This window comes from Charadrius vociferus, unplaced genomic scaffold (genome assembly GCF_000708025.1).
Source record: "Charadrius vociferus isolate BGI_N301 unplaced genomic scaffold, ASM70802v2 scaffold278, whole genome shotgun sequence".
Classification (NCBI taxonomy): Eukaryota; Metazoa; Chordata; class Aves; order Charadriiformes; family Charadriidae; genus Charadrius; species Charadrius vociferus.
Window position 1 is genome coordinate 2641461 of NW_009649705.1, and position 26019 is coordinate 2667479.

Sequence of the window (26019 nt, forward strand, 5' to 3'; positions counted from 1 at the left end):
CTCTAAATAAAAGGATGGTTTGACAGAATGCGAGTGCGTTATTACACATTGCTCAGCTGGTGGTCTGAAAGGGATAGAGCGAAAAAGAGGCAGTGTGATCTACATCCCTCTCCCTTTTCAATTAATTTAAAAATGCTTGAAAAATATAGATGATACCTCCCACAGCCTCATGAAGCAATTGAGAGCTGAGGTCCGGTTGCTCCCTGTCTGGTGTGTTTGGGATTACTGGTGGCTGCAGCAGTGTCATTGGCAGGGGTAAGGAAATGCCTCCCCGGACTATAAGTGCTGGAGAAGTGGTCTGGGGCTGACATTATCCCAACCCTCTGGCTGGCTGCCTGTCCTGCTTCGTAAGGATTAAAGAAGGTGTTTGTCTCTGGCTGCTGTAGGCTGTGATGAGTATATGGGTTCCCATCTCCTCTGAGGTCTCTAGATACAAAAATAAATCCAGCGTTACTCTCTGGGTACGTGGAGGGGCCTGGGCAGGTGTATTAAGTACTGAGGTGTGGCTGGCAGTGGAGATCATCTGGGCCTAGATAAATAAGTTCTGCCCATTTAACTTGTACTGTCCCATAAAGCACCTAATGAAGACTGTCATGTGTGCCCAGTGCCACAGTCACTCAGGAAGCACATGATGGTTCACAGGTTATTTCTATACACAGTTATATGATTTGTGCAGTGTAAGAATACACTAACTTTTAACAGGCTCTACAGCTTCTCTGTTTGCTACAGCTTTTCCACCCTCCAACTGTGTGGCAAGTGCAATTTATGGTGTAGAAAGGCATCCAAAAAGAAGCTAAAGCTTCAGAATTCGATCGGTAGGGAGAAGAAAGGATTATTTTTTTTTTTTCCCCTGCTGCTAATTATTAGCTCAATTTCCTCCTCTCTTTAGGATGAGCAATTTTTGCTGAATAATAACCAAAGGCTCAGAGGAGTTCTAGCTTGAGGTAACTGACAGATTTAACTGATAATGGCTACATCAAATAGCTTTATGTTGATTGTGATCAGATAGTTTAATCCCACTTAATTTCTGTGGGAACTGCTCTTCTAAGTGACTTTTGCCAGTTTTGAGAATGGCTTGCTTGCTCTGGACTTGTGAGAGTTTAAGCAGTTACGTGTACTTGAATGTTCAGTTTAAGCTCTGGCCACTCAATTTAGCAGCTACTTGAATTTTCTGACACTTGCTTTGTAGTCTTTACCTCTTTAGGGGTATGGGTTTGGGTGGTTTTTTTGTGGGTGGTTTGTTTCTGGTTGGGTTGTTTTGGGGGGGGGACGGGAGGGAAGGGAAGGACACCTAGCTGTATGGAATGTATTTGTTTATTTCTGTTCAGTTAAATAGTGTTCCTGCAGTGAGGCTTCATACCAAAAGAGCTGTTGTTTGTAAAACTAGATGAAGTATATGAGACCTTTCTTCCCATTAAATATGAATTGAAAAACTCTTGCTGATCCTGCACCAGTGAAAACAGGTTTGAGGTGGTGACAGGCTTGTGTCTAGGAGTAGATCTTAGAGCTGTCTGTGCTTGAAGAGAAGAAAAATGTTGTAAGATGGGGAGAGCAAAGAGAAATAACTGAAAAATAACCTTCTGGTTTTTGAGTATAAATATATGCAGTGGCATGGCAAGCAGCATGTTACTGGGTTGTTAAGAAGCTTTTTTAAAAAATTAGTGGTGTCTTAACAATGATAGAGTACTTAATTACGTATGTTGTTTTTGTCAGCAAACAAATGAAAGAGCTGGAGGAGTCAGGATTCCTGAAAGGAACTTTGAGTGTGGAGCAGCAGTTGGCTCTCATTAGCGTCTCTACAGACCTGAAGGCAGCAGTAGAGGGTGCTACTTTCATTCAGGTAAGCAAAGATTTGACAACTAGCAAACAGTTTACAAAGATGATCAAGAGGTGTGCTCTGGAGTCGATGGGCAACGGAGAGTTCAACATCTTGACCACAGGAGGATGTTTGTGCTTGTTAAATTAAAATTCTTTCTAGCCTGGTATCTTGACATGGGAGATAATGCCTCTTTGCAGGGTTTCAGTACTCAAGAGTCCTTGCAAGTTTCTTTGCATTATGTTGAAGAGGCTGGTGGTTGGCTGAGCCAAGAGACCTCCATGTGTAACAAAGACTGTACCTGTTAGAAAGCCAAATGTGGGGGTATAGGGAGCAGGAGATTCTTAGGAGAGAGATTAATTCTTTGGGAACGCTACATGTTCTAATGCTGGGACTAAAATGTGTTTATTCCTCTTCAGGTACCTCAGGAAGGCAGGGACTATGGCTGTGCCCAGGGGTGACTTCTGTTCTGACTGTGGGGGAGCACTGTAGCCAAAAGCAGCTATCTGACAGAGTGTTAGAGTATTAAAAACAGGGTTGATATACAGGGCTGGAATCTGTGCTGCTAAGTAAAATCGGTATGGGGAACAAGCTGTATTACTGAACCTCATAGTCTATGGTTGCTTAACTGTTAGTGTGCTCACTGGCATGGGCGTAGTTAAGGGAATAGGTGAATCAGGGACCATTTCTGGGATAAAATATCAATAAGATTGCATTGGATTTGGCGTCTTCTATGCTACATGGCCCCCCAGTATTATTCCAGGGTTGTACCATTAACTGTTCCTACATGTATGCGTGCTGCACTCAAGAGTTTACAACTTATACTGTTCCAGGTTATAAATCCCACAATCTGATTAGCTGCAACACATCCCTAACAATAAATGGAATTTAAAGGGGACAGATTTCCAGACCTTTTCTTCCTCCCGAGTTGGTGAGGTGGAAGGGGGGAGAGAATGGGAGGCAGAGCAAAGCCTCACGCAGGAATCAAGATGTAAATGCACTATAGATATTCACAGTGGTATACTATCTTGTATTCGCTTCCCTTTCTCCAGATCATGAAACTATATACTGTTATCCCAGTATCTTGCTCTTTCATCAGTAATGAGCTCAGAGCTTGTCAGTTCATGTTATTGTTTTCACATATGTATTGCTTACCTCTACTGAGTTTAATCTTCAAATTTATTGTCTAGTCACTTCATCCTGTAAAGTCCTTCTGCAAATGTTTGTGGTTGTAATGATGACGACTGACTTAATTTTATGAGCTAACTTTCAGGTCATTTATGAATGGCTATAACAAAGGCCAGAAATACCTGTGAAACAGCACTGGTCAGCATCTTCCACTGAGTAAGAACTGACTGTTCTTCCTACTGTCTGCTTACTATCTCTTTACCTGTTACTGTCCATGAAAGGACCTTTTCTCTCAGATGTGACCAGTTAACTTCCTTGAAAGCTTTTACTATTTTTTGTTGCAAGACTTCTGGCAGTCACACTGACTGCACCAGATACATGGCTCCTGCGCCTGTGCTTGCTCCTTCCTTTAGAGAATTCTAGTAGGTTTGTGAAATAGGACTTCCCTCTGAGAAAGCTGCTTTGATTCTTCCCCATTTATGTAATACTCATTTGGTGCTACCCTTTTCTCTTAACTTGCTTGATAGACACATGCAGCCTCATTGTTGAGGTCTTTTTTGAAGTTCCCTTAAAAGTTGTCATGCTTGCTACTCTTCTGCTCTTTGATACCAAAATAGTGTACATCCAGTTTTGTTTCAAGTGAGCAGTTGTATATCACTGCCACTGTGTTGGGTATTCAAATCCTATCAAAACATGTCCTAGTACCTTGGTTCTGGTTCCCATCTCCTATCATAACTTGAGACAGACCCTGGGTGTCACCAAGACTAAGGCTTCAGTTTTCTGCAAGGATTAGGAGTAACAGAACAATTGCAAAGAAATCGCTGCTCTGTGTATGTCTTCCAGATAATTATCCTTGTGTACTCTGATTGTCCCTTGATCCTATGCATTCTTGTTCTCCATGCATTTTGAAGAAAGAAGGGATTATTATTTTTTTTTAATTATTCCTCTTGTAAATTGTGTGTAGGAGGGTCTGCTTTGTTTTGTCTTATTTTGACAAATTAACAGTCCTACATAGGCAGTACCCAAATGAACATGGCTAAACTTTGTGAAAGCTGCTTTCTTATTTCTAGTGGACTCCTAGTTCTGCCTGTTTTCTTTTGCTCTTTCAAGTGTGTCTGACTACCTGGTATGTCCATATGGTGTCTTTTATTTCTTGGTATGCTACCTGTAAGGATCTGATCCTTCTTACTGCCAACTTTGCATCTCTGTAGTATCCTCACTTTTATTTTAGTATCTTCTTTCAAAGCTAGGTGAAGCTGTGATGGAGGTCTTGTCTCTAGTTGCTCCTACAGAGATGTTGAATCTTAATATGCTATTGTTCCTCTTAGAAAGGGTCTTCAGCAGTAAGATTTTTGAACAAGGTCCTGCATGCTACTTCAGATTAAATCAGGGGCTGCATCATCCATCCATCCCACCATCTGCCCATCTGTAAAATGGGCATCAGGCAAATGTTGCAAAATCAAAGTAATTTTGAGTTGGAAGGGACCTGTGGAAGTCATCTGGTCCAACCTGCTGTGGCACCAACTTACATCAGCTTGCTCAGGATTTGTGCAGTTAAGTTTTGAATGTCTCTAAGGATAAACACTTCTGGTCTCTTTGAGTAACTTGTTACAACATTTGATTACCCTCGTTAAACTTCTTTCCTAATATCTAATTGGAATTTCCCTTATTGCAACTTCAGTCTCTTGCCCCTTGTCCTACCACCATGGACCTCTGAGAAGAATCTGGCTTCTCTGTGTGTTCCCTTCAGGTAGTTGAAGACAGCGGTGGTGTGTTGATGGTCTCCAAATAGCAACAACCTACCTGGGGCAACTCAAGCTTTCTGGTACTATTTTATGTTCCCTTAACCCTTTTGATGTCTTTTAGTATGTAGTCATTAAGCATATCCATAAATAAAAAATATAAATTAACTGCAGTGTGCCTGTGGGTAACAAATTGTATGTGGGTAACATTGTTGGTGGTATTCGTATCAGCTCATCAGTTTCAAACCATAGCATCAAATTCTGGTTTGATACAAAGTGTTAGCAATTACACAACGTAAATGGGCAAATTATTTGAATTAGTCTTTAATTTGCACTTGAAAGGAGAGTGGTGTAGATACAAAAGAATCTTAATTCTAGGCTCACAGCCTTATTCCAGCAATCAACTGACTACTTTCTGGCTGAACTGTTTTAAGCTTCAGAAACATTGCCTAGTGCAGCTTTGAATCTGGAAGGACAAAATAGACTAATTGTAATTTGAGTGCAAGTGTTCTGACTTTTAGTTACTTGAAAAATAAAACATCAGTTGCATTAATTTTGGTTGAATACGGAGGACCCTATTTTCTTCCTTAATGATATAACCTACTGATTAACTTGTTAGAAGACTTCCGTGAGAACTGCATTTCTTTACCCTGGATTTCAGTTGGATAAATCTTAACTTCTACAAAGGTCAAATTCGAAAAGAATAAGTCCACTTCAAGCTTTAAAAAGTTCCTTCATGTTTGCACTCCTTGAATGAATTCTGCAGACAGTTGCCATCTATGCCATTTTCACGGGACATAACTTAAATGGGATGAAACAGTAAAAAGGGGAACTTCTTAAATAACATTAGTGAAGATATAAAAGTGAAAAAGATGCAAGAAATAATTAGGGCTGAGTAATAAGAAAATTCATAACAGTAATGTATGCTTATTATTTTATATATTGCCTCTCCTGAGCGTTTTAATGAAGTAACTTGTCTTGATTGGTGTGCTTTGCACCAGCTTCAGAAAGAAGTCAGTCTTTTTTTTTTTCTCTAAAACTGAGTATTCACACAGTTTCATTTCTCAGAGCTTTTCTATGCTACTTAGAGTAAGTGCATAACCCATAGCATTTAGGTGAATGTGCACTGCAAGCTTCTTGCATCACTAAAAGCTTTAATTCTGAAATAACGTTTCTATTAGCTGAAAATGCTGTGGAGACAAGTTAATGGATACATTTGTGCTATAATGTCCCTGGTGTGGGACTGTCATAGGTGAGGTAAATGTTTCTTAATATTGTACTCTTAACTTTCCTGCATAAATATATGATGTCTTTTGTCTTTATGTGACTATTGGGTACTGAACTTATAAGTACTTCTTTCATTATTAAAAACATACTTGAGTGGATGTGTGTCTAGTTCCTAAATAATATAAGCTGCAATAGAAATCAGTGCAGCATTTACATGATCTCTTACCACAGTGCTAGTAAAAGGAAAAAATATTTTTAAATGCTTTGCTTTGAAATGATTTACTAACAGAGTAATGAAGTTTTACTAGCTCTCAAAGGAGGATAAGATGACAAATCTATTGGTAAGATCTCATTCTTGACAGCTGAGCTGCTGTGTACGCTGGTGGGTTGGGAGGCCTGGCTGGGCTGGTTGAAGCCAAGCATGGAGGGTGCCTGAGGTGATCTCCAAACCCATCGCTTGTGCTGTGGCATGGGACAAAAGACTGGCGAGGGGATGAAATGAAGTTTGTAACTTATACCTTGTGGTCTGAGGTATTTATCATATTCCATATTAAAGGAACTCTGCCTAAAAGCCTTAGAACAGTATCTTTTTTTTCTTTTCTCTCCTCTCTTTTTAAATAGAGGGCGTATTCTGCCTCCCCCCCCGCCATTACACCTGCAAACTCTTTTGAGCTGGTGATAACAACAGTAATAAATCTTCAACCTCATCTCTTTTAGATCTTGCTGGCTCTTTTATCTCTCCCAGTGAGACACATTGAGAAAAACAGTGTTACTAGCTTAAAAATAGCTTTCAAAAAGCCTGGTGGTGCCTCAGAATGGGAAACCAGCATTGACTTGGGAGCCTTGACAGTAGGTCTCTCATGTCTCCTGTCAAAAATTTGTCTTTGGCTGGTACCAGTTTCTACTGCTAGCTTTTGTTTTACTTTCTTGATGGCTTGCAAGAACCACTTCTGGGGATGAGGGAGTGTCTGCAGACAGCAGTGGGTGAAGATGTCTTCAGCTGCCCTGAGCTCACAGAATAGAAGAGCATCCTGGTTTGGAAGGTGCGTTAATGATGTACCTCTGTAAATAAAAAGCTGCTAGAAGGCAGAGTGTGCCACCATTGCAGTAATGTGGCTGCGTCCAGACTGGTCACTGGTCCGTTCTGAGCGCTGGACAGACAAACATGGGGCTGTTTGCTCTCAGCTGGGTAAATATAACCTTAGGCCGGGTTTTACCCTACTTATCTTAAACACTGACCTGAGGCACCAGAAATTATGTTATGGCTTCTAAGAGAGCTGGTTTTAAGCATGTGACCTGACTCACTGTCTCTGTAGAAGTTTTGAGAAAACTCTTTTCCTGATTTTAGGGTTTGAAACAGTTTGATCTCAAAGACTTGCTGTAAAATACTTCATCAAGTCAGTGTTTGAGTTGAACTGAAAGATGATGTCTGGGTAAACAGCTTTCCAGTGTCATTACTGTGGTGCTGCTGCTGAATGGGCTTCTGTCCTTCCAAACTTTCTAACATTCACTATTCTGTGCATAAAACAACTAGTGTTGTCTACCATTACAGGCTTCAGTATGGTTTTGGTCCCTGTTACAGGAGGTCATCATTGCCATACCTGCCCAACAGTTAATCTTGCTCTTCAGGTTCTATTTCAGTGCTCCCTGCTCTCCTTTCTAGGGCCGTATTGCACTTCCATTGCCTTTCCTAGATCATTTTCCCTCTTTTTCACGGTGGATGGGGTCACAGCAGAAGGAAACAGAGACGCTCTGGTCCCTTAAGCAAGGATGTAGGGTGAAGTAAGCCAATCAGCCTGTTTGAGATCTTACTGCCCTTCCCTAACGGAACCAAAAGGACCTTCATCTCTTCTGTAGCAGCCTGATCAGCTTTTCTGTCTGTCTTTTGAAAGTTTTATAGGGCACATGAGCATAATGGGAAAAGATGGATCTCTTCATGGCATGATACTCACACTAGATGAAGCAAAACTTGTCTTCATTTGATGTATGTGTGTTAAAACAAACTAAACAAAAACCCACACACAACACCCCCTGCCCCCCATACCCTCCCAAATCTGCAAGTTTTGATTTCAGAAAAAGTAGTTCTGAAAACTAGTACTTCCTCAAATCCTGTTCTGTATTTTGTACTAAACATTGAACAGACACTTGTAATTCAGTCATTTATTCAGAAGAGTATATAATGGCAGTAACTTGATACTTTTATTGCTCCAGTTTCTTAACAGGGTATGTTTCTGAACTGTAGGAAAGTACAAAATGTTTCTGTCTAAATGCTGGATTTCACCTCACCAAAGTGTTATTTACTGTACAGTATCATGTGGTAGACAGTCTTTCATGTCACTCGAGGTAGTGATTTAAGAAGCATCAGATTTCACGCTGGTATGAGCTCATGAATTCAAGACAACTAAGAAGTTATCGCTTCTTTAGATTTCAAGTGAGTTATAACCCTAAATTAATTTAAAAAAAAAAAAAAAATTAGACTAGAACACCGGTCCATTCAGGCTAAGACATGATATTACAACTGCTCTGTAATAAGCTTACTTATGTACTGTACTTTAGTTGATGGTTTTGAAGTCTGTTAAAGCTTTTCTGAATATGAACTTAACACTTTTCAGAGATCCAGGCACTTGTAGATTTGCTGTAAGACACTTTTGTAACTATATTTTGAATGGAAATTTAAACAAGTTCTAACCCTGTGAATCAGAGTTAAACTCATGTGGGAGGTTCCTCCTTGCCCCCTCTCTGCTCCTCAGCACAACAGCGTATGAGAAGACCTCACCTTTATCAGAAGATTCACCTTTACCTTTGCTGCCCTGCCAACTGCAGAGTTATCCAAAATCAGGTTGGAAGGGACTTCAGAGCCCCTGCCCCAAGGCAGAATCAGTCATACCTAGACAACGGTCTGTCAAAAATGGGTTAACCTGTTCTTAAAATCCTCATGTGATGTGATTCCTTCTCCTCCCCTGTGTTAAGCATTTTACTTCAGTGCATGCCTACTCTGTAGAAAGTGTAACTGAAGCCCCAGGATGTGAGCATATATAACCACATCTTTCCATTTTATTTAATTTTTTTAATAATTGTGTCAAATAGTGATAAATAGTGGCCCTGTCATTAACCAATTGCCAGTCTACTTTTCAGTTAAAGAAGCTGCAGTCCTTATCCTGCTTTAATGCCCTTGGCTTGCAGGATACCAATTCTTGTTCAGGTTGAATATAAAGTCTTGGTTGCCATGGTTGTGGTGGCTTGTTTTGGGCTAGCTAGAGTCATTTTACCTCTAAGGAGTGTTTTGTTGCCAGGCATGTTTTCTTAACAATCTGGTATTTGGATGTGTGCTTGAAACCATCTTGTTTACTGAGGTATGCGGAATGGATATCTGCAAGGGGAAAAGGGGCAAACAACCTGATGGTCTTCTGTTCCCTTGTGTGTATCCCACATGGTTTGGTTCCTGCATCACCTGAAAATGTTTTAGGGCCAAGTCCCACTTAATGTCACCTGCCTGCTGTGGTGCCCAGCCGGCTGCTCCCCCTGTTTCCCCATAACCCAAGCTCCTGGGGGCTTGAGTGCTAGTCATGCTCTAACATAATCAGACTTGTTTTTGTGGGTTGTGTGTTGGTTGTTGGTTTTTTTTCCCCCTTTTAATCTTACTTGTTTTAACTGATGAAAATACTGACACCACACTGAAAGATGTGCAGTAGCCTGGGGGGACTCCTTCAGTAATAGCTGGACAAGTCTCGTGTTTCTGTGTTGTGTCCCAAACCCGTACAGTGGTGTGCACGAGCATGTGTCTCCTAACCAGCTGCTGTCCCTGCCTTTACCTTCAGATGAGGTTAATAACACTTTCTAAAAGGAGACTGAAGTAAATATGTTTCCCCCCCAACATCTTTTCAGTTTGAAATGATGCATTTTTATTCAGTACCTTGTCTTAATTAATATCCTGGTATTTTGGTATATCCCCATACTGTCCATCTTTAAAGTGTCTCAGAATAAGCATCTGAAACTACCTTGCCATTTTTGGGGGAGCATGATGGAAAAGTCCAAAATACTTGCAGTCAAGTATTTGAGTTTGAAATATGTAATGATTCCATGAAATTACCAAACCTATTTAACGCATGAAAAAATTTAGATAGTTGAACTAAATCATAATGGTTAATGATACAAGAAGCAAAATTGATATTCTGATGGAATAATTTATTCTGATATTAAAAATACCATTTTATTTCTCTGCTTGTTTCACTAGCTGAACTCCCAAACTCTGCAGTCAAAATGTCACCTTTTTTAATTGTAGGTGAGGTAGTTCCCCAGGTTCATGTGCGTGACTCTGTTTACTGAGTAGAATGCACATCAGCATCTGACATGGAATACAAAAGAAATAAGCTCTGGTTTCCTTAATAGAAGGTACATCTTCAGTCTTCCAGAACAGAAATATAGACCTAAACCCAGCAGAAGACCAAACAAGCATGTCAGTACAAAAGCCTAAATAGAAATAATAATTAGCACTGAAATATTAATGATAGTAGTGAGCATTTTAAACACTCTTTTCCTTAAAATATAATTTGACTTTGATACGGATTCTGTAAAATGGTGGTAATGACAGAAACACAGCAGTCTGTATGTGTCCACAAGTGGAGCAAATAGATGCAGTCTTGCTTTGATAACTTCAGTAACCTCAGCTTCGCCAGTAGTATTGGGGGGAACAGAATTGGTTGGAAAATTGCAGGGTTTAATTTGCAGAAAGATTTATTTTAGCGTATGTACATTTTTTTTCTGAAGTCAACTAGATTTTTACAAGAATCTTTTCATTGTTATTATTTAGATGTGGTAAAACTATATGGAATAGTTGTATTTGACTGTACAGTTGCTAGCTATAGTAATAGTGCTTTGAAATCTATGTTTCATTTAATTAAATTTACAAGTCTCCTTTTCAGGTATTTTTAATGTCTGTGTACAGATAACCTGAATGCTGTTTAAAATCCACGTGTCCCTGCTTTATGTAGATTTATGTTAATCAAGCTTTGTTTTAGAAATATGACAGTTTAAAGTGTCTTGGTAGATTGAAAATAAAACAATTATGCCAGAAGCCTTTTCTGGGAATTTCTTTTTCTAGTGGATTATAACTATATAAGGTAATGAAAGTATTTGTATAAATGAATTAGGCACCAAAACTTTCAGAAAAGCTGCTTTTCTGAGATTCAGAACTCTTTGTCTCTAAATCCTGTGAAGATCTTTATATTCCCACAAAAAGTTGGACATAATGTGGTTCCTGTCACAGGAGTGCTGACAGTCTGGATCCCGCTTGTGAGATAGTTTGGCGCTCTGAAAGCTGCCGCTACGTCTTCATTCTGTGAGAGGAGAGGATTGCTGTCACTTGACTCTGGGAACTGTTCTACAGAAGTGCCTCAAAATTGTCAGCTAAATCACAGTACTGAAAAGCTGAGACCACTTAAAATGCTGTAAATTATATGTGTATAAATAGAGGAACAGAGCCAGGGTTTGTGGCATGTTTGGAGATCATCACTTAACTGCAGAAGATGAAGAGCATCCTTGTAGCAATCAAAGTGGTTGTGGCTTCTAAACAGTTTAGCTGGTACTTGGAGCCCTGTTGAATTTACTGAAAAGAGGAAAGTCATGAGACTCTTGAAAATAACTTTCTACCTCAGCTGTGGTTAGGGCAAGGCTGCAGGGCACTCTTGCTGTAGCAGCTGGATCGTGGTAGTGAAGTACAGCTTTTGGAGGTTGAGTGATGCAAGAAGAAGGCAGGAGAGGAACTGCTGCCTAGGGTGTTTATCACCCGCTGTGAGCCAGCATGCAGAGAGCTTTGACTCGGTTTGAATGAGGAGCTGGTTCAGAGCTTATGGGTCAGGATTAACAGGACCACCAATGTGGGAGACACTGTGGTAGATACCTGCTACAGATGACCTGATCAGGAAGAAAAGGCTGCCTTCAGACAACTGGAAGAAGCCTCGCATTTGTAGACCCTTATCTTCATGGTGGGGCTTCAACCACATCAATATCTGCTGGAGGGACAGCACAGGAGAGCACAAACAATTCGGGAAGATTCTGGAATACATTCATGGTAACTTCCTGACACAAGTGGTTGAGGACAGAAGAGGGGATATGCTGTGCTAGACCTCAAGCTTACAAACAAGGAAGAACTGGTTGGAGATGTGAAGGCTGGGGGGAAGCCTTGGCTACAGTGACCATGACATGGTGGAGTTGAGGGTCCTGAGAGGAGAAGCAAGACAAAAAGTGGGATCACAGCCCTGGACTTCAAGAGAGACAACTCTGGCCTGTTCAGGCCAAAATCTGCTTGGAAGAATCCCATGGCATGGGATACAGTCTGGGAATGAAGAGGGGTATAGGAGAGCTGGTCTAGGAGAGCTCAAGATTGATCGGTCTTCACTTGCAGGAATTTACATTGTGATAAATCTTCATATTAAAATTGCCAGGGAGGAAAAGTTTTCTTGATTACGCTTTGAATATGCAGCAGCCAGAATCTATTTAGGAGGTGAGAACTCATCCTTGTGCAGCTGTGGCTTTCAAACTTCTTTATTCAGCAATTCCTCATGCTTGGTGACTACCATCAGACACCATACTTGCTATTGAGAGGGCTCGATGCTGCTCCCTGTGACAGCATCTCCAGATGCTTTTACAGAAGGTGGCTTGCTTGTTGCTGAATGGTTGTTAGTCTTTGACCTCCTCCATGCCCCTTTAAATCTTTTGCTTTCATCTTTTACTGCCATGCTTGTATAGGACAAGACCACTTATTTTAGGACCATACCACTGTTGCAGTGCTTTACTTCAGGCCATGCTTTGTTTCTTTCACCTCCCAGTGCTAAGAAATCCATCGTGTTGGCAGCGATTCCTATTGCTAGTGTAAGGAGAAGGTATTTTGCAAGATTGTGTCTTGGGGAGTGTTTCCTAGAAGGTGGTACAGGTGAGTTGCTACTTTGGCATATCAGAGAACGGAGAGGAAGAATCTGGGTAGATGCCAGCATTTAAATATAGGTAGATGAAGTTGTGCGTTTAGATGAGCATGGATGTGTGTGGGAGCACAGATGGTGGATAGCATGGTGGAAAAGCCTGTACAAAACACAGAGCCACTGTGTTTAAAGAGATAAAACTCCCTAGCTTTCTCCGTACTGGCATTCAAGGGGTTGTGTCATATGAGTGTAGCTTTTTAATTAGGGACAACTAGACCTCAATTGCCTTGTTTGGCTATCAGTGTTGTCTGCTGTGGAGAGAGTGTAGTACGTGTTTATCTTTGTGTAGTTCGTTAAGAGTTCATAGGTTGGTCAAGTAGCTGTTATGTGTTCTGTGAACATGTGTTTAAATAGTGTAATGGCTGTTACCTTTAAGCCTTTAATTCAATACAACTCTTCCAGAAGGTGGGTTTTAGAAATTAACAACTATAATGTTCAGATCAGGCTGTTAAAAAAGATATCCAATAAAGTTTAAATTGGAAGTAAGATTAGTAGCAACGTTGTTCAGGTGCTCAGGATTCGGGATAAAGGTGTACTGTTCACTGTTCTCTACAAAAAGGGCACAGAAATATACAGTGTCACTTAAAATGCATAGAGGTGTGTGGTAACCTTTTTGCACTGATTCTTTGGGAAAGACTGTGGTAGCTTTAAAACCGTATCTTATCTGCTCACTGTTTGATCTTCTCTTTCTCAGGGTAAACAGAATAGCTTCAGACCTCTCCGGGCTCTATAACTGACAGCAAGCGAGGTTCCTGTTTAATGGATTGTTTAGAGCTTAATTTTCCCCCTGTTCTTCAGGGAATTGGTGTCTCTGAGAAAATAATTGCATGCTTGATGAGGACAGAAACTTTATTGCAGTGATCCAACAACCTGAATACAATTGTGACACTATATGAGAAACTTCCAAGCAAATGGCCCATTCAGAAACCTTACGTAACCGTGGCAGGTTTGAGTTTCCAGCAGATTTGAGTCTGCCTTTTTGATTATCATCTGATGTGAGAGAAGGCTTAGAGTTTCAAGTTCACAATAAACCTATTCAGAGCAACTCTTTTATTAGCTTGAACAGTATCTGCAGAGTTCTCTTCATCTTTGGCTTTACTAAAAGAAACTATTTAAACTTAACCAACAAGCAGGGATCCTGGAATTATAAGCAGAGTATCATTTTGTTTTGATAAGGCCGTCTATTACTTTGGGCTCTATCTGGAGTTCTTAAATCACCCTGTTTATCTCTTCCGTATCATGGAACTTCTAGTACTGTTCCATGCAACTTGCTTATTTTTTAAGACTTCAAATTACTTTTAACCCATTTACTGGGTTAAAAACTCTGGCCCTGGGAATCCCTGCCACAGAATCTGTCTGAAGCTGCAGGTATTAAATGTAAATTTTGGATTATTAAACGTATAGCCTTTTTCCCTGTCCTCGTGTGCAGTTCAGCATAACAGGAAGGACAGAATGAGGTACTGACAAGTGGGAGAAAGTTGGAGTTGGAAAAGAGCGGGCGTTTTCTGTGTGTTTTAAGGCAAAAGCTGAGGTTTCGCAAGTTTGGGATCCTGTTTGGATTTTTTTTAAACCCTTCCAAAAAATCCAGAAAAGAAGCTGACTTTGTCCCTCTGTCTTCTTCTCGTAGACTGAAGTCTTTCCTGTTGATTGTGGGATCCACTGTAGCCATTCTCCCATGTCCTTGTTGCGTCGAGTCTGGTGGACTACTTCATGCTCTCCTTCAGGCAACTCCTGGGGATAATTTTGAAATTCCTTGTGACTGTAGATTGTGGCTCTTGGCTCATACATGTAAAATTTCACACAATACTGCAGAGCTGAACATGCTTACTAGCATAGTTCTGATAGCATACATTCTACTTCAGAAATCTTTCTTAGAGTTGACATGAATGGAGATATTTAATCTTTTTAAGTGTGAGAGTCACTGAGAGATGTTTCAGTGCAGCTTCCAGAACTGTAGCTTGGAATCTTCTGCCATAGTTCCAGAGATTGTAAGTGTCTTCTTTTGGGGTACACCTTTTCATTTCCATCCTGTCTGAGAGAGAATGCTGAGTTCTTTTGTGTGAGATTTTCTGGAAAAAAAAAAAAAAATGGAGACCCGGTTTTGTTTCTCCGTACTGTGTTATCTCTGTGCGTGTGTAAAAGTCTGTATTTTAGACAAAGCAGAATCATTTGTTGTGTGTTAAATCTCCTGTGGTGTTTGGTGGTTCATCTTGTGCTATAGAGAAACTTTTCCTCTTTCCATTTCTTTATATGTGGGAAGGTATTTTTGTGTTAATGGCTCACTGGTATATCTAGGCTGACTAAAATAAATGGGTTTTGCCGAGTTCCTAGTTGTCAAGGTAGGATCAGTGAAGTCTGAAATATATGGATAAATACTATTGAACTGGAGGGCTTCTAATACTGATTTTTGTTTTTATTCCAGGAATGTACTCCAGAGAACCTGGAACTGAAAAAGAAGATTTTCCGTCAGTTAGATCTCATTGTTGGTGACAATGTTATCTTGAGCAGCTCGACTTCTTGTCTCTTACCCAGCAAATTGTTCACTGGCCTTAAGCATGTTAAGCAGTGTATTGTGTCACATCCTGTAAGTATGATGGCATGTTTTGTTTTTGTAGTAGTAGTAGTAGTACAGGTGTTTAACTAAACTGCATCCTAAACTTTTCCCTGCAGACTGAAAGATAGAGAAGGATATTTGGAATGCTTGTGTGCCATTGTTAGTGTGCACGGGCCTGACTTTTCAGAAAAAATTTAGTTTGGTCAATCTGTGAGCAGTATCATTTACTAATTTGAGAGGATGTAGGCATGTTTCATACTGTTGGCTCAAGATAAGCTGTGTAAGCTGTTGTGCTGATACTGTTGTGTGTTACTCAAACTACTGGCTCTCAAAAAATGTAGGAATTCTGTGTTTCGAAGATAAACCTATAAAATTCCCTACTTCCTTGTTGTGGCATCATTAGTCTTTTCTAGTATCCTTTTTCAGCTGCTGTTGGGTAACAGTAAGGATCCAAACAGTAAGCTGCATCTGCTTGTCAGGTAATGTTGATTAAAGGTAGAAGGTTTTGACTTTGGTTCCTTCAGTTTTGACACAGAACCATTATACCCCAAGAGGAAAAGCAGGTGGATGAAATGGGACAAATTGTACTTGGAGCTGAATTTGCATGCTTTGTGACCAGCTGGGACAGGCATGCCAGAAATGGCATGTCTAGAGGTGGCAGCAGAACCTCAAAATGCTCAAGGAAACCTGTGAGCCTCTGTAGAGGTCTATGTGGGGCTGCCAGGCAGCAGTCTATCACATCTTTCCTCAGTATGGAAGAGCATTTTGTCTTGATCACTGGGATTCTTACTGGTTCTGTTTTCCACTTCTCCATAGCATGTTTGCTTAATGTTAATCTGGTTTTTGACAGATCAGTTAAGAGGACTGTTGTTATGAAGGTTTGCAGTATCTGGAGAACAGTACTGCTCTGCTGTCTTCAATCTGATAACTACACGTTGTCTCTCTGGAGCATCCCTCAGGGTGCAGAGTAAATGTCGTTTCCTTGGGCATGCTCGAGAGTGGCAGTGTGAACACAAAAATACAGCACTATTTTACTGTAATGTCTCAGCAGCTACCTGTAGCCTAATGCTGCATTGTCAAAGCATTTGGTCAGTCCCTTTTTGACACCCCTCCAGTACCATCATTGTGCCTTGGAGTGATTGGGAAGCAAAAGGAACAAAAAGATTGGTTTCTTTCTTTATAATTAGTTTTCATCCCCTTTTAATTAGAGAAAAAAAAAAAAAAAGTCCAACTTCAAAGTACGTGTCTGTGCCTAGGTTTAGCATTTCTCAGTCTAAAATTCAGTATTCAGTTCCTTATCTCCTATTTCCAGGGTTGAAACCTTCTGTAGTGCAAGAGACGATACAATGCCTCTTCTAGGCTTCTGCATTAAGTAACTATAGCAATAATGGGTTTTTTACCAATTCTTGGGCTTCTGCCTATTGTCTGACTGTTTGTCAGTCTTTATGTTACTCTTACTGTTTTCCCAAGTTGGTCTGTACCAGTTGACTTGTTTAGTCTGAGCTGCAGTCTTTGTAGGAGCCACTTCTGAAACCAGGTTTTATCAGATCTGGAAAGGTAGCTAAGTCCCTGCGTAAACCTTTTCTGGGTTGATGTTGTAAGGATATATGTATTTTCCAAAGCAAATACACTGGAGTGCCTTAAAAAGTCTAATTGTTCTGAAATGGCTCTGCAATCCAGCTGAGACTATTTTCTTAGTAATCTCAGCTTCACTCAAAGGGAAGCGTACTGGAGAAGCTTTGAGCCAATGTAGTCTTCCAGGGGCCTTTCTGCATCTGTTATATCAGGAAACATGCTTGCTTTCTTGGCTTTTGGTGGTTTTTGTTTTAACCATGGTCTTACTAATGTCTTGAACACAACAGTAGAACATGGGGAATGGTGGCTGCAAGAATCAAGCAGCTCTGGAAGATACTGTGAAAACAAAAAGTTCTGATATACCAAAAAAATTAAAAGCTAAAGTTGTAAAGCCTCTGGCACAGGTGAGCGTGTTGAGGAGAAATGAAATGAAATGCCCAAAGGGCAGAAGGAGCTCATCTTTTTGCTTAACATAGCAATAGTTTCAGTAATTAGAAAAAATAAGTGAAATCCCATAGCACAGCTGTATGATAAAAATGCACGCAATTTGTGTAGGTACAGCTGTTCTCTGCAAGCAGTTTCAGACAGTGTATCAGTGGAGGTCTTCTGCAGAGCAGTTCATTTCTTATGTACTATATACACATGCTAGGTCAAATATTGAGGTAGAGGAGACTGTGTGCCATTGAGTGAAGTTCCTTGCTTTACAGGGAACCATGTAATCAAATCAACTTAAAAATGTATTAACCTATATCTGTTAGATTTTTTTTTTTTAAGTCCACTACTCCTGTTGGAAGTTGTTTGTGTCTTCTAATCTTTGTTCCAATCTTATTAGCAGTCCATTGAAATTAATTTGATATGTGTTGGCAGCATTTGTGTAGCTTAATTCTTTCTCTCTGTTTACTTTGTCATATCCTTTCTTGGCTTTTATTTTGTTAGGGTGAGTGAGGTAAACTCTTCTGCTCCCTGAAGAAAGGCTTTGCATTCACCTTCTCATTTTCAGAAACCTTCCCCCACCCCCAATTTCATCTATGTTTTACAACTTTTAGTTTTTACCAACATCTATTATCTCACTCCTAAAAAATTGTCTTCCTAAGTCTCCTCAATGTGCTCATGAACACACCCGTATACTCCCCCTGCCAAGTTCATGAAATAGAATATTTCAATAAGATGACTGTCGACTCTAATCTTGGAAGAAGTTTATAATAGCCTCAGTCTCTCTCAACAATTAACTTGTCCTCTTCCTGATTGGAACCTGGGATATACTTAAGGGTTAGAAAAGCCTTCAGAGAACTTCTTGGTGCTTGCAGCGGTTTTGGGTCTTGCTAAATTGCCTGGCACCACACCTGCGATGGTGCCCATCACGCAGTTCTCAGCGTTGGTAGTGGCGTTGCCAAAGAGACTTATGTGAGAAAGGTTATGTGGGAACACAGCACACTTTAAAGGGAATGAAGTAAGTGTGTTACATCAGTAGTCAGAGCAGACTTAGCCTACAACAGGTTATGTATTGGTCAGACCCTACAGTAGAAGAAACCACGTAAGTAATGAAAAGAAAGAACATACAGAGAGGAAAGACTGCTCATGCATTGCTGTGACTAAATCCTGTACTTGCATTTGCATGAGCATAGTTAGAGCAGTTGAGTAAAAGGGAGGATGGTGAAAGAATCAGTACGTAATTACCATCCTTTAAATGTCAATTTTATTTCTGGTAGTAATTTATGATATGTTAGCTCCTTCTATTGCCTGGAAACTAGACCAAGAGCTGAATTTAGCACCTTAAGAATGTGCCTGACAGACTGCTGCTTTTGGAGAGAGTATGCAGGTAGTGTTACTGCCTGTAACACTATGACCTGAAGAACTTTTGGCTGTTTCTAGGATGTTCTTTAGAATTTTTTGTTTATTACTTCAAAAATACATTACACAAAGGTCTTGACTTCATGAGAAATTACATTTGGGAAGAGTCAGGGAGAGGGAAATTTTTTTTAAGTCGGTACAGTGTTTGAAGGTAACCTGTTCTGCAACTTTTTCGAAGTATGTTTTATGTGATACTTGTTACTGTGTTTAGCATATATTTACAGGCTTGGGCCAGTAGCAGCTTATCTATTAAGTGTTGCATCTTACAGGTGGTGTTTAGCAATAATTTTCTTATAAAGTTCTTGAATATGTGAAAGGAAGTGCCTGCCTTCATTTGGAAAGACGGGTGGTGGCCATATGTCTTAGATCAACAAACAGCCTTGAATATTAAAAAAAATGTCAGTTACTCAAGTCAGTATAAAGTCTTCTAGTACTGTTAGAGTGCCGTCATCTTTAGTGTAGCTCCATGAACTTTGCTGGGGTTGAACAGAGATTTAATGCAAGATTAATTATTTTTTTAATTTGAATTAATACACCAGCTTTTATTGGATTGGTGAAGTCTTTCAGAGTCTGAAGATCAAGCTTACTGCGTTCACTGGAAAATATCCATGCTAGTAGCAATCTATAAAGATGCTTTATATTGACTTGTTCTGTTAATCTGTTGATAGTTGACATTCTTCTTTTTGTGTTTCTTCTTGAGGTAAATCCACCTTACTTTGTGCCGTTGGTTGAAATTGTTCCTCATCCAGAAACAGATCCTTCTACTACAGAGAGAACATATGCCCTGATGAAGAAGATTGGTCAATCTCCTGTCAAACTAAACAGAGAAATTGAGGGGTTTGTTCTGAATCGGCTCCAGTATGCAGTGATAAGTGAAGCCTGGAGACTTGTGGGTGTATGTATATTTATTTTTTTTCCAATTTCTACACACATACACTGGTGGCTTTGTAGATCCGACAAGTGAGATTGTATATTCAAATTTCCTATAAATTTGTGTTGTCTTTTTTAAATTGTGAATATGAAATATATACTAACATGTAAATTAAAAAGAGTAAGAAGTGATGTCAGTTATAAATGGCAAAGACTCAGAAAAACAAAATGATATGATCATAACCGCTACCCTTTATCCTCCTTTCTTTTCAGAATATTGTCATTTTCAGGACAACCAAAAGAACAATCTTAAAAGCACAGAAATCTACATACTATATTTCTTTTTTCTTGTAGTCTCATCATTTCCTGTTATTTTCTGAATGTTGCTGGCCTACTGTACAGTGGTTATGAAAATAATATTTTAAATAGTTTTCTTTTTGGCCTTTCAGGAATCGTACGCATAGGTTCAACAGTTATTTGATACTTGTAGTTAAAGACAGATTTCTCCTCCTTCTGCCCATTCAGACTTCCAGCTGAGAATCATTTGTTTGTACCCCTTCAGCTTTTCCCACAGTTACCTGTTTTGTGCTGCAAAGTCTGATCTTTCATCAGAAAGAGCTGAATTATGAGTCTGTTGCTATTCTGTTGAGAAGAGATTCAGTTGGACTTGAGTAGGACTTACTTTTTTGTCACGGAGAATGTTTTGATTTTTCAAGCTGTTTAAAACACACAAATATAGGTAAAAATCTTAAAACTAAGGTAATACTAACATATTGTAAACAAAGCAACGCTTTTTCCAAAGCAGTGTCTAAATATAGTTGCTGAACTGATTTTGCTTACCTCTAGTTAGCTTCCATGAGCAAGACAATACAACAATATAAAGGAGGTGGCGAATAATAGTAAATAAAACGGTACTGCTAGGAACGATCTGACCTACTGGAGATTTTTCTTTAAACTAAAGAAGTATCTGTTATTAAAAAAGTTAATACAAATTCTTAAGTATATGATAAGAAAAAACCCTTCAGAAAGTTGAAATCATGTTGAAAGACACAGGATATAAAGGATAGTAACCTCAAAATTGTTTTGTAAACCCTAATAATCCCAGATGAAAAAAAGATTTTGAGAATAACAATATAAAAGTTACTGCTAAAAGTGTGAATAAGGAAGTTGAGTTCACTGGAAAAATCTAACTGAACTGCAGTGTTCATTGTTAAGGAGGTTCCCACACTGTAACCTTTTCTTGAAAGGAAGGGATCTGATGCAGAAGTAGAACAAGTCATGTTAAGAACAAGAGTTTTGGAGCAGGAAAGAGTAAATGAGTAATGGCAGACTATGACGGAGAAATGGAATTTATCTGAGAATCCCGAAACTCAAACATGAAGTTGATGAAATACTGATTTAAGCTCCTTTTTACAGAACAAGTAGCGTAATACCGCAGAAATGGAAGTTAGCACTTATATCTGAGCTCTTTTAAAAGAGTTCAAAGCATTGTTGGGAGACTGTGGACAAGTAAGTCTGATAATGTGTAGGCATTGTGATACAATACCCTTGGTCAGCACGGGTATCCAGGGAAGTAATGCCTCAAAAATATAGTAGGATTCTTTCATGTCTCTGAGAGGCATAAACTGAACTGTGGAAGTTACTGCTATAGAAACGTAGGATGCTAAAAATATGTGTGGGTTCAGGGAACATTTAGACACACTCATGTTAGAGGAAAACCATGTAGAAGTAACCTCCAGCTGTCGAAGTCTCAAAGACTGGACTGCTGGGACCTGAGACAGTGCCTATCATTGAAAGTATCACTCTGTATTTGGTCTTTGGTTATGGAAAGAGTATAAGAACACTTCATGGGCTACTACTGGAAAAGATGTATTGATTTGAGGTCAACCTTTAGTATGAACCTATACGAATGCTTTTGGTGTGTGTGGTGGTACATGAAGAGTAACAAAATAGTGCTTGAAGCACTAACAGATAATTAAAGTTGCTTCTGTTGTGCATCATCAAAGTTTCCAAGTTGTTCCAGTTTTATATAATGTTATCCCCTTTCAGGCAAAGACACATTTAAACTGTAACAACTTTCATGGCTATATTTCCATTCCAAAAGCCTGGACAAAATAGAGCTATCAAAGGTGTATAGTTTCATCTGTGTGACTTCAGGCTACACGCTGCCTTTGATGGGAGGAGAATCACTGCAGATAGGTGAGAGCTGCAGGCCTGGGGCAGTTTCTGTGTTTCTACTGTTGTGCTGCCAACTTAGTCGTCTTTATTGCAGGTCATGTTCTTTTGGCGTTTCCACTTTCAAGTGGGAAAAATACTTCTTGCTTCTCATTGTTAAGTCACTTTTCAGTCCTTATGGCTGAAAATGTCAGCCTCCTCAACTCTCAGTCTTTGAGAGGCTCCTAAAAATCAAGTTTTACTGACATTGATGCCTTCTGGTAACAAATATTTTCCTTACCCTAAGAAGCACTGGGGGTGGAAGATAAACTACAAATATTAGCAGGAGGGACATAATAATAAAGCATTCTTGTCCAAAATTACTACCCTATTAATACTTTTGTGGTTAGATATGTAAATTGTATGTATTGGATGAGGCAATGCAAATCAGCTTGGATACAGAACATAGACATGAAATTACTTACAAACACTGTCATATTTTGATGCTAATAATTGTGTATTGCTTTTGACTATTGTGAAATAACAATGAGACAGAACCATAAAACATAATTTCAAACTTGCTTGTTTTATTAGTGGTTGTAAAGGTCTGAACAAGTATCTTTCTATGCCTACAGTTACATGTCAAGTTTTATTTAATTTCAACATGGTGAGTGCTTGAGAAAAATATGCGTTGTTGCTGGAGGACTGTTTTATTTGCACTGCAGTGTATCAGTTCTTTGCCACACAACAAGGACATAAGTATTTCATGTATAAATGCTATGTGTGAACCAGGAGAGAAACACAGCAGCAGTCTTGAAATGTTTTGAAGCAACTTGAAATTATCTTAAATCAGCCCCTTTATGTAAACAACTATCTGGGTTATTTTTGAGGACTTCGCTGAGATGCAGGCTTCAAAGTTCTCATCTGAGTCCTCACCTCAGAAATATTTACGGTAATGGCAGGGGAGTGATCTTACACGTGTGCACATATACTTTTATCAAAGTCCAAATTTAGATACCTTGGCGTGGACCAAAAAAGTCTGTCTTTGTTTGTTTTGTTTTTTGGGGTAGGGTGGTTTTTTTTTTCCAATCAGTTGAGCTTATTTCATTCAAGAAACTAGTGGAAACTTCTCCAGTAGAAATATTTATATGCTGTTAAAAAAGGCATTGGTGGTAGGACAGACATGCAGGTACAGCTGTACTAACAACATCTGTCTGGAAAACTTTATCACAAATGGACTGAGCAGCTTGCAGGATACGTTTTAGTTCCCAAATGTAGCTCGGCACCTGGCGACCTGCCAGTCTCTATCTTTTCTTTAGCAGTGCTGTGTTGGCATGTGTGATGGATGAGGCACGGGACAGGGATCATACGATAGAAGAAGGGCTCTGATACAGAGTGTGAACATGGGACTGTATAGAAAGCAATGTGGTAAATATAGCTACTTGCTGGATGATGTGTGGGGCTCACCAACTTCTGCCTTGTGGGTCCAAGAGCAGGAGAGGCCATACATATGGCCTATAACACAGCTAGAAATCTGAGATAAGGCCCTGCCAGCAGGTTTGCTTCAGGCTCGGACTCCACGTGGTGTTCAAATTGCATGCGGGCATGGATGCTGGAGCAGAGAGAGAAGCATAATTCAAGGCAAAGGCCAAATGTGGGAGTGGGAAGTTAAGGTGGTGAAAAATGGGGAGGCCTGAAGGCTGAGATCGCAGATTATAGAAAAGTGGCAGAATGAAAACTCATTTGGAGACATACAGTTGGGTGCTGAGAACTTTGGCCATGTGGACAATTAGGAATGTGGATTTAAGGATGCAGAAGTTTGACTTTACAAGAACTTAGAAGCAAAGACCATAGATTTAGTTAAGGACCTAAAAGAAGGAATTCAAGCAAGTGCTCCCCTTTGAGGCAAGAGTGCTACAATAAGATTTCATTTTGGATCTCAGTTAGTCTTTTGTGTGACAAGATTTCTTTTTGAATGTTGTTTTCAGTTGCAAGTCATGAGCACATGGGCAGTGCAGGTTTTTGTGGCAGGAACTTTTTGCATCAATTATCTCTGTCTCCCCATACTCTACATTTAATCCATGAAAAAGATACTGGGAACACTCCAGTCTGTCTCATTAAGGTCAGGTATCTGAGAACTTTCCATAGGACCACATAGCCTATCTGTGAACTTTCTGTAGGACCGCATAGTGTGTATGAGACTGATGTTCCTGTAGGTTTCTTATTTATGTTTTTAATTCTTAAGTCTCTGGTAGAAGTGTTGCAAAGCTGGTTATGATGTAAGTAAAAGATGTACTGTGAGATGTTGAGGGTGAAGACCCTTATTCCTCCCTTCTCAACCCTAAATTTTGATGTTACGAGTTTGGAATCATTAGAATAACCTGTAGCCAGTAACAGGAACAATATCCGAAACAGCTTTCTCTGTTATTCCCTGTTACCATTTATTTACTTTGTCATGCCTCCATTGACAGTGGTCACTGGTATATCTGATTTTGTTCATAACTCTTTGGAGCAGAGACTTACTGCCTTTATTTGTCTGGGAAACACCCTGTGCACTGCTGACACTGCTACTTTTATACTGTTACCGGTACCAATACATTCTATAGTAGCTTGGAATTACGTTGCAAAAGCTTGTTAATTAAATAACTTGACTTTGTCTTGTTCTGAAGGTAAAGTTTTGGTTGACTTCATCCAGAAAATAACAACCAAACAGTTTCACTAGTGCTGTAGATCAGAAATCTCAAACCTTACGCTGAATATCTAGGACTGTCCTTTTGCTGTGGATTACTGAGTGGAAGCTTATCTTGGTGAAATATTTTTCTGAGCATCACCTGGAATTTGGAAGGAGGTCATGAAATACAGCAGCAGAGCTAGTGAGAACATGGCAGTTTTTCAGCCCTTATCTAATTTAGGAGTTTCAGCTGCTTTTAAGAACCTGCTAAAACTATTTTGCTTGGTGGATCATATAAATGTCTTAAGAGTCTGTATTTTCCTTTTTATAACTTTTTGATACTGTCTTAATGTATTATTTTTATTTAAAAGTGGATTTTCTTTTAGGTTATAGTCATTGCAAAAGACAAGAAGAATGGGCAGTCCTGCCATTTTTGTTAATCTTTTGGAAAGTAAGCAGTCATGGTTTGACTGTGTGTCCATTTTATTTTGTTTTCACAGCAATCAGGTGCATTGGCTTCAGTCCCTAATTTATGTACCTCTCCCTTCTTAGGTGACTAGCTTGGCAGTCCTTAAATGCTGGCAAGACTTTTTTATTCCAAATTCCTTATTATTAATAATTGTATTATAGTGTTATCCAGCAGACCTTTCCAAAAGATCAAAGATAAGGTATAGGATTAAACATCTAGTTACATCTAGTGCCCCATAAAAGGGGGATATCATAAAAGGAAGTTTAAATGGCCAGGGGGAAAAATAGCATTGATACTAAGTGTTTCTTACAGAGTGAGGGGAGTGAGGGTGCCATGGAAGAAGGAAGATAAAAGCCAGCAAAGTGAGGAGGTATAAAGTGTGTAGGACAACAAGTTTCTCAAACATGATGAAATGGAAAGAGATGGAGTTGGTAAGAGGGATCTAGGAGAAAAGTCATATGCCCAAAATGACAGGACTGGAAAAAGATCTCATCAGGGCGTGGATGGAAAGGACTTGATTGAAGTGATAGTGAAGAGAAGGGTGTAACAAGTGCTGCTGAGAGAGAATGCATATATTAGTGGCAATCAGAAAAAGAAATATCTAGATTTGGGAGATACAGAGGATAAAGCTGCAAATTTGGAGACAGAAGGTGTCTGTCGGGGTGCTGCGGAGTCCAAAATAACTCTATACACAGACTGGAGTGAGTAGGAGAACATGATGAATTGGTAGTATGAGAATCATAGAATCATAGAATGGTTTAGGTTGGAAAGGACCTTGAAGATTGAGTTCTAACCCCCCTGCCATAGGCAGAGACACCTCCCACTAGACCAGGTTGCCCAAGGCCACGTCCAGCCTGGCCTTGAACACCTCCAGGGATGGGGCCTCAACAACCTCTCTGGGCAACCTGTTCCAGTGCCTTACAACCCACAAAGTGAAAAACTTCTTCCTAATGTTTAATCTAAACCTGCCCTCTTCCAGTTTATA

General features: G+C 39.6%; 1 protein-coding gene across 1 annotated transcript in view; it reads left to right on the forward strand.

Moving 5' to 3' along the window:
• The window catches only part of CRYL1 (crystallin, lambda 1), a 62000-nt gene that overhangs the window by 13653 nt on the left and 22328 nt on the right, over positions 1 to 26019 (forward strand). Inside the window, exons 4-6 of the mRNA XM_009890648.1 lie at positions 1714 to 1840; positions 15313 to 15474; positions 19571 to 19765. Of these exons, the coding sequence (XP_009888950.1) occupies positions 1714 to 1840; positions 15313 to 15474; positions 19571 to 19765 (484 nt within the window). The remainder of the gene's footprint in view (positions 1 to 1713; positions 1841 to 15312; positions 15475 to 19570; positions 19766 to 26019) is intronic.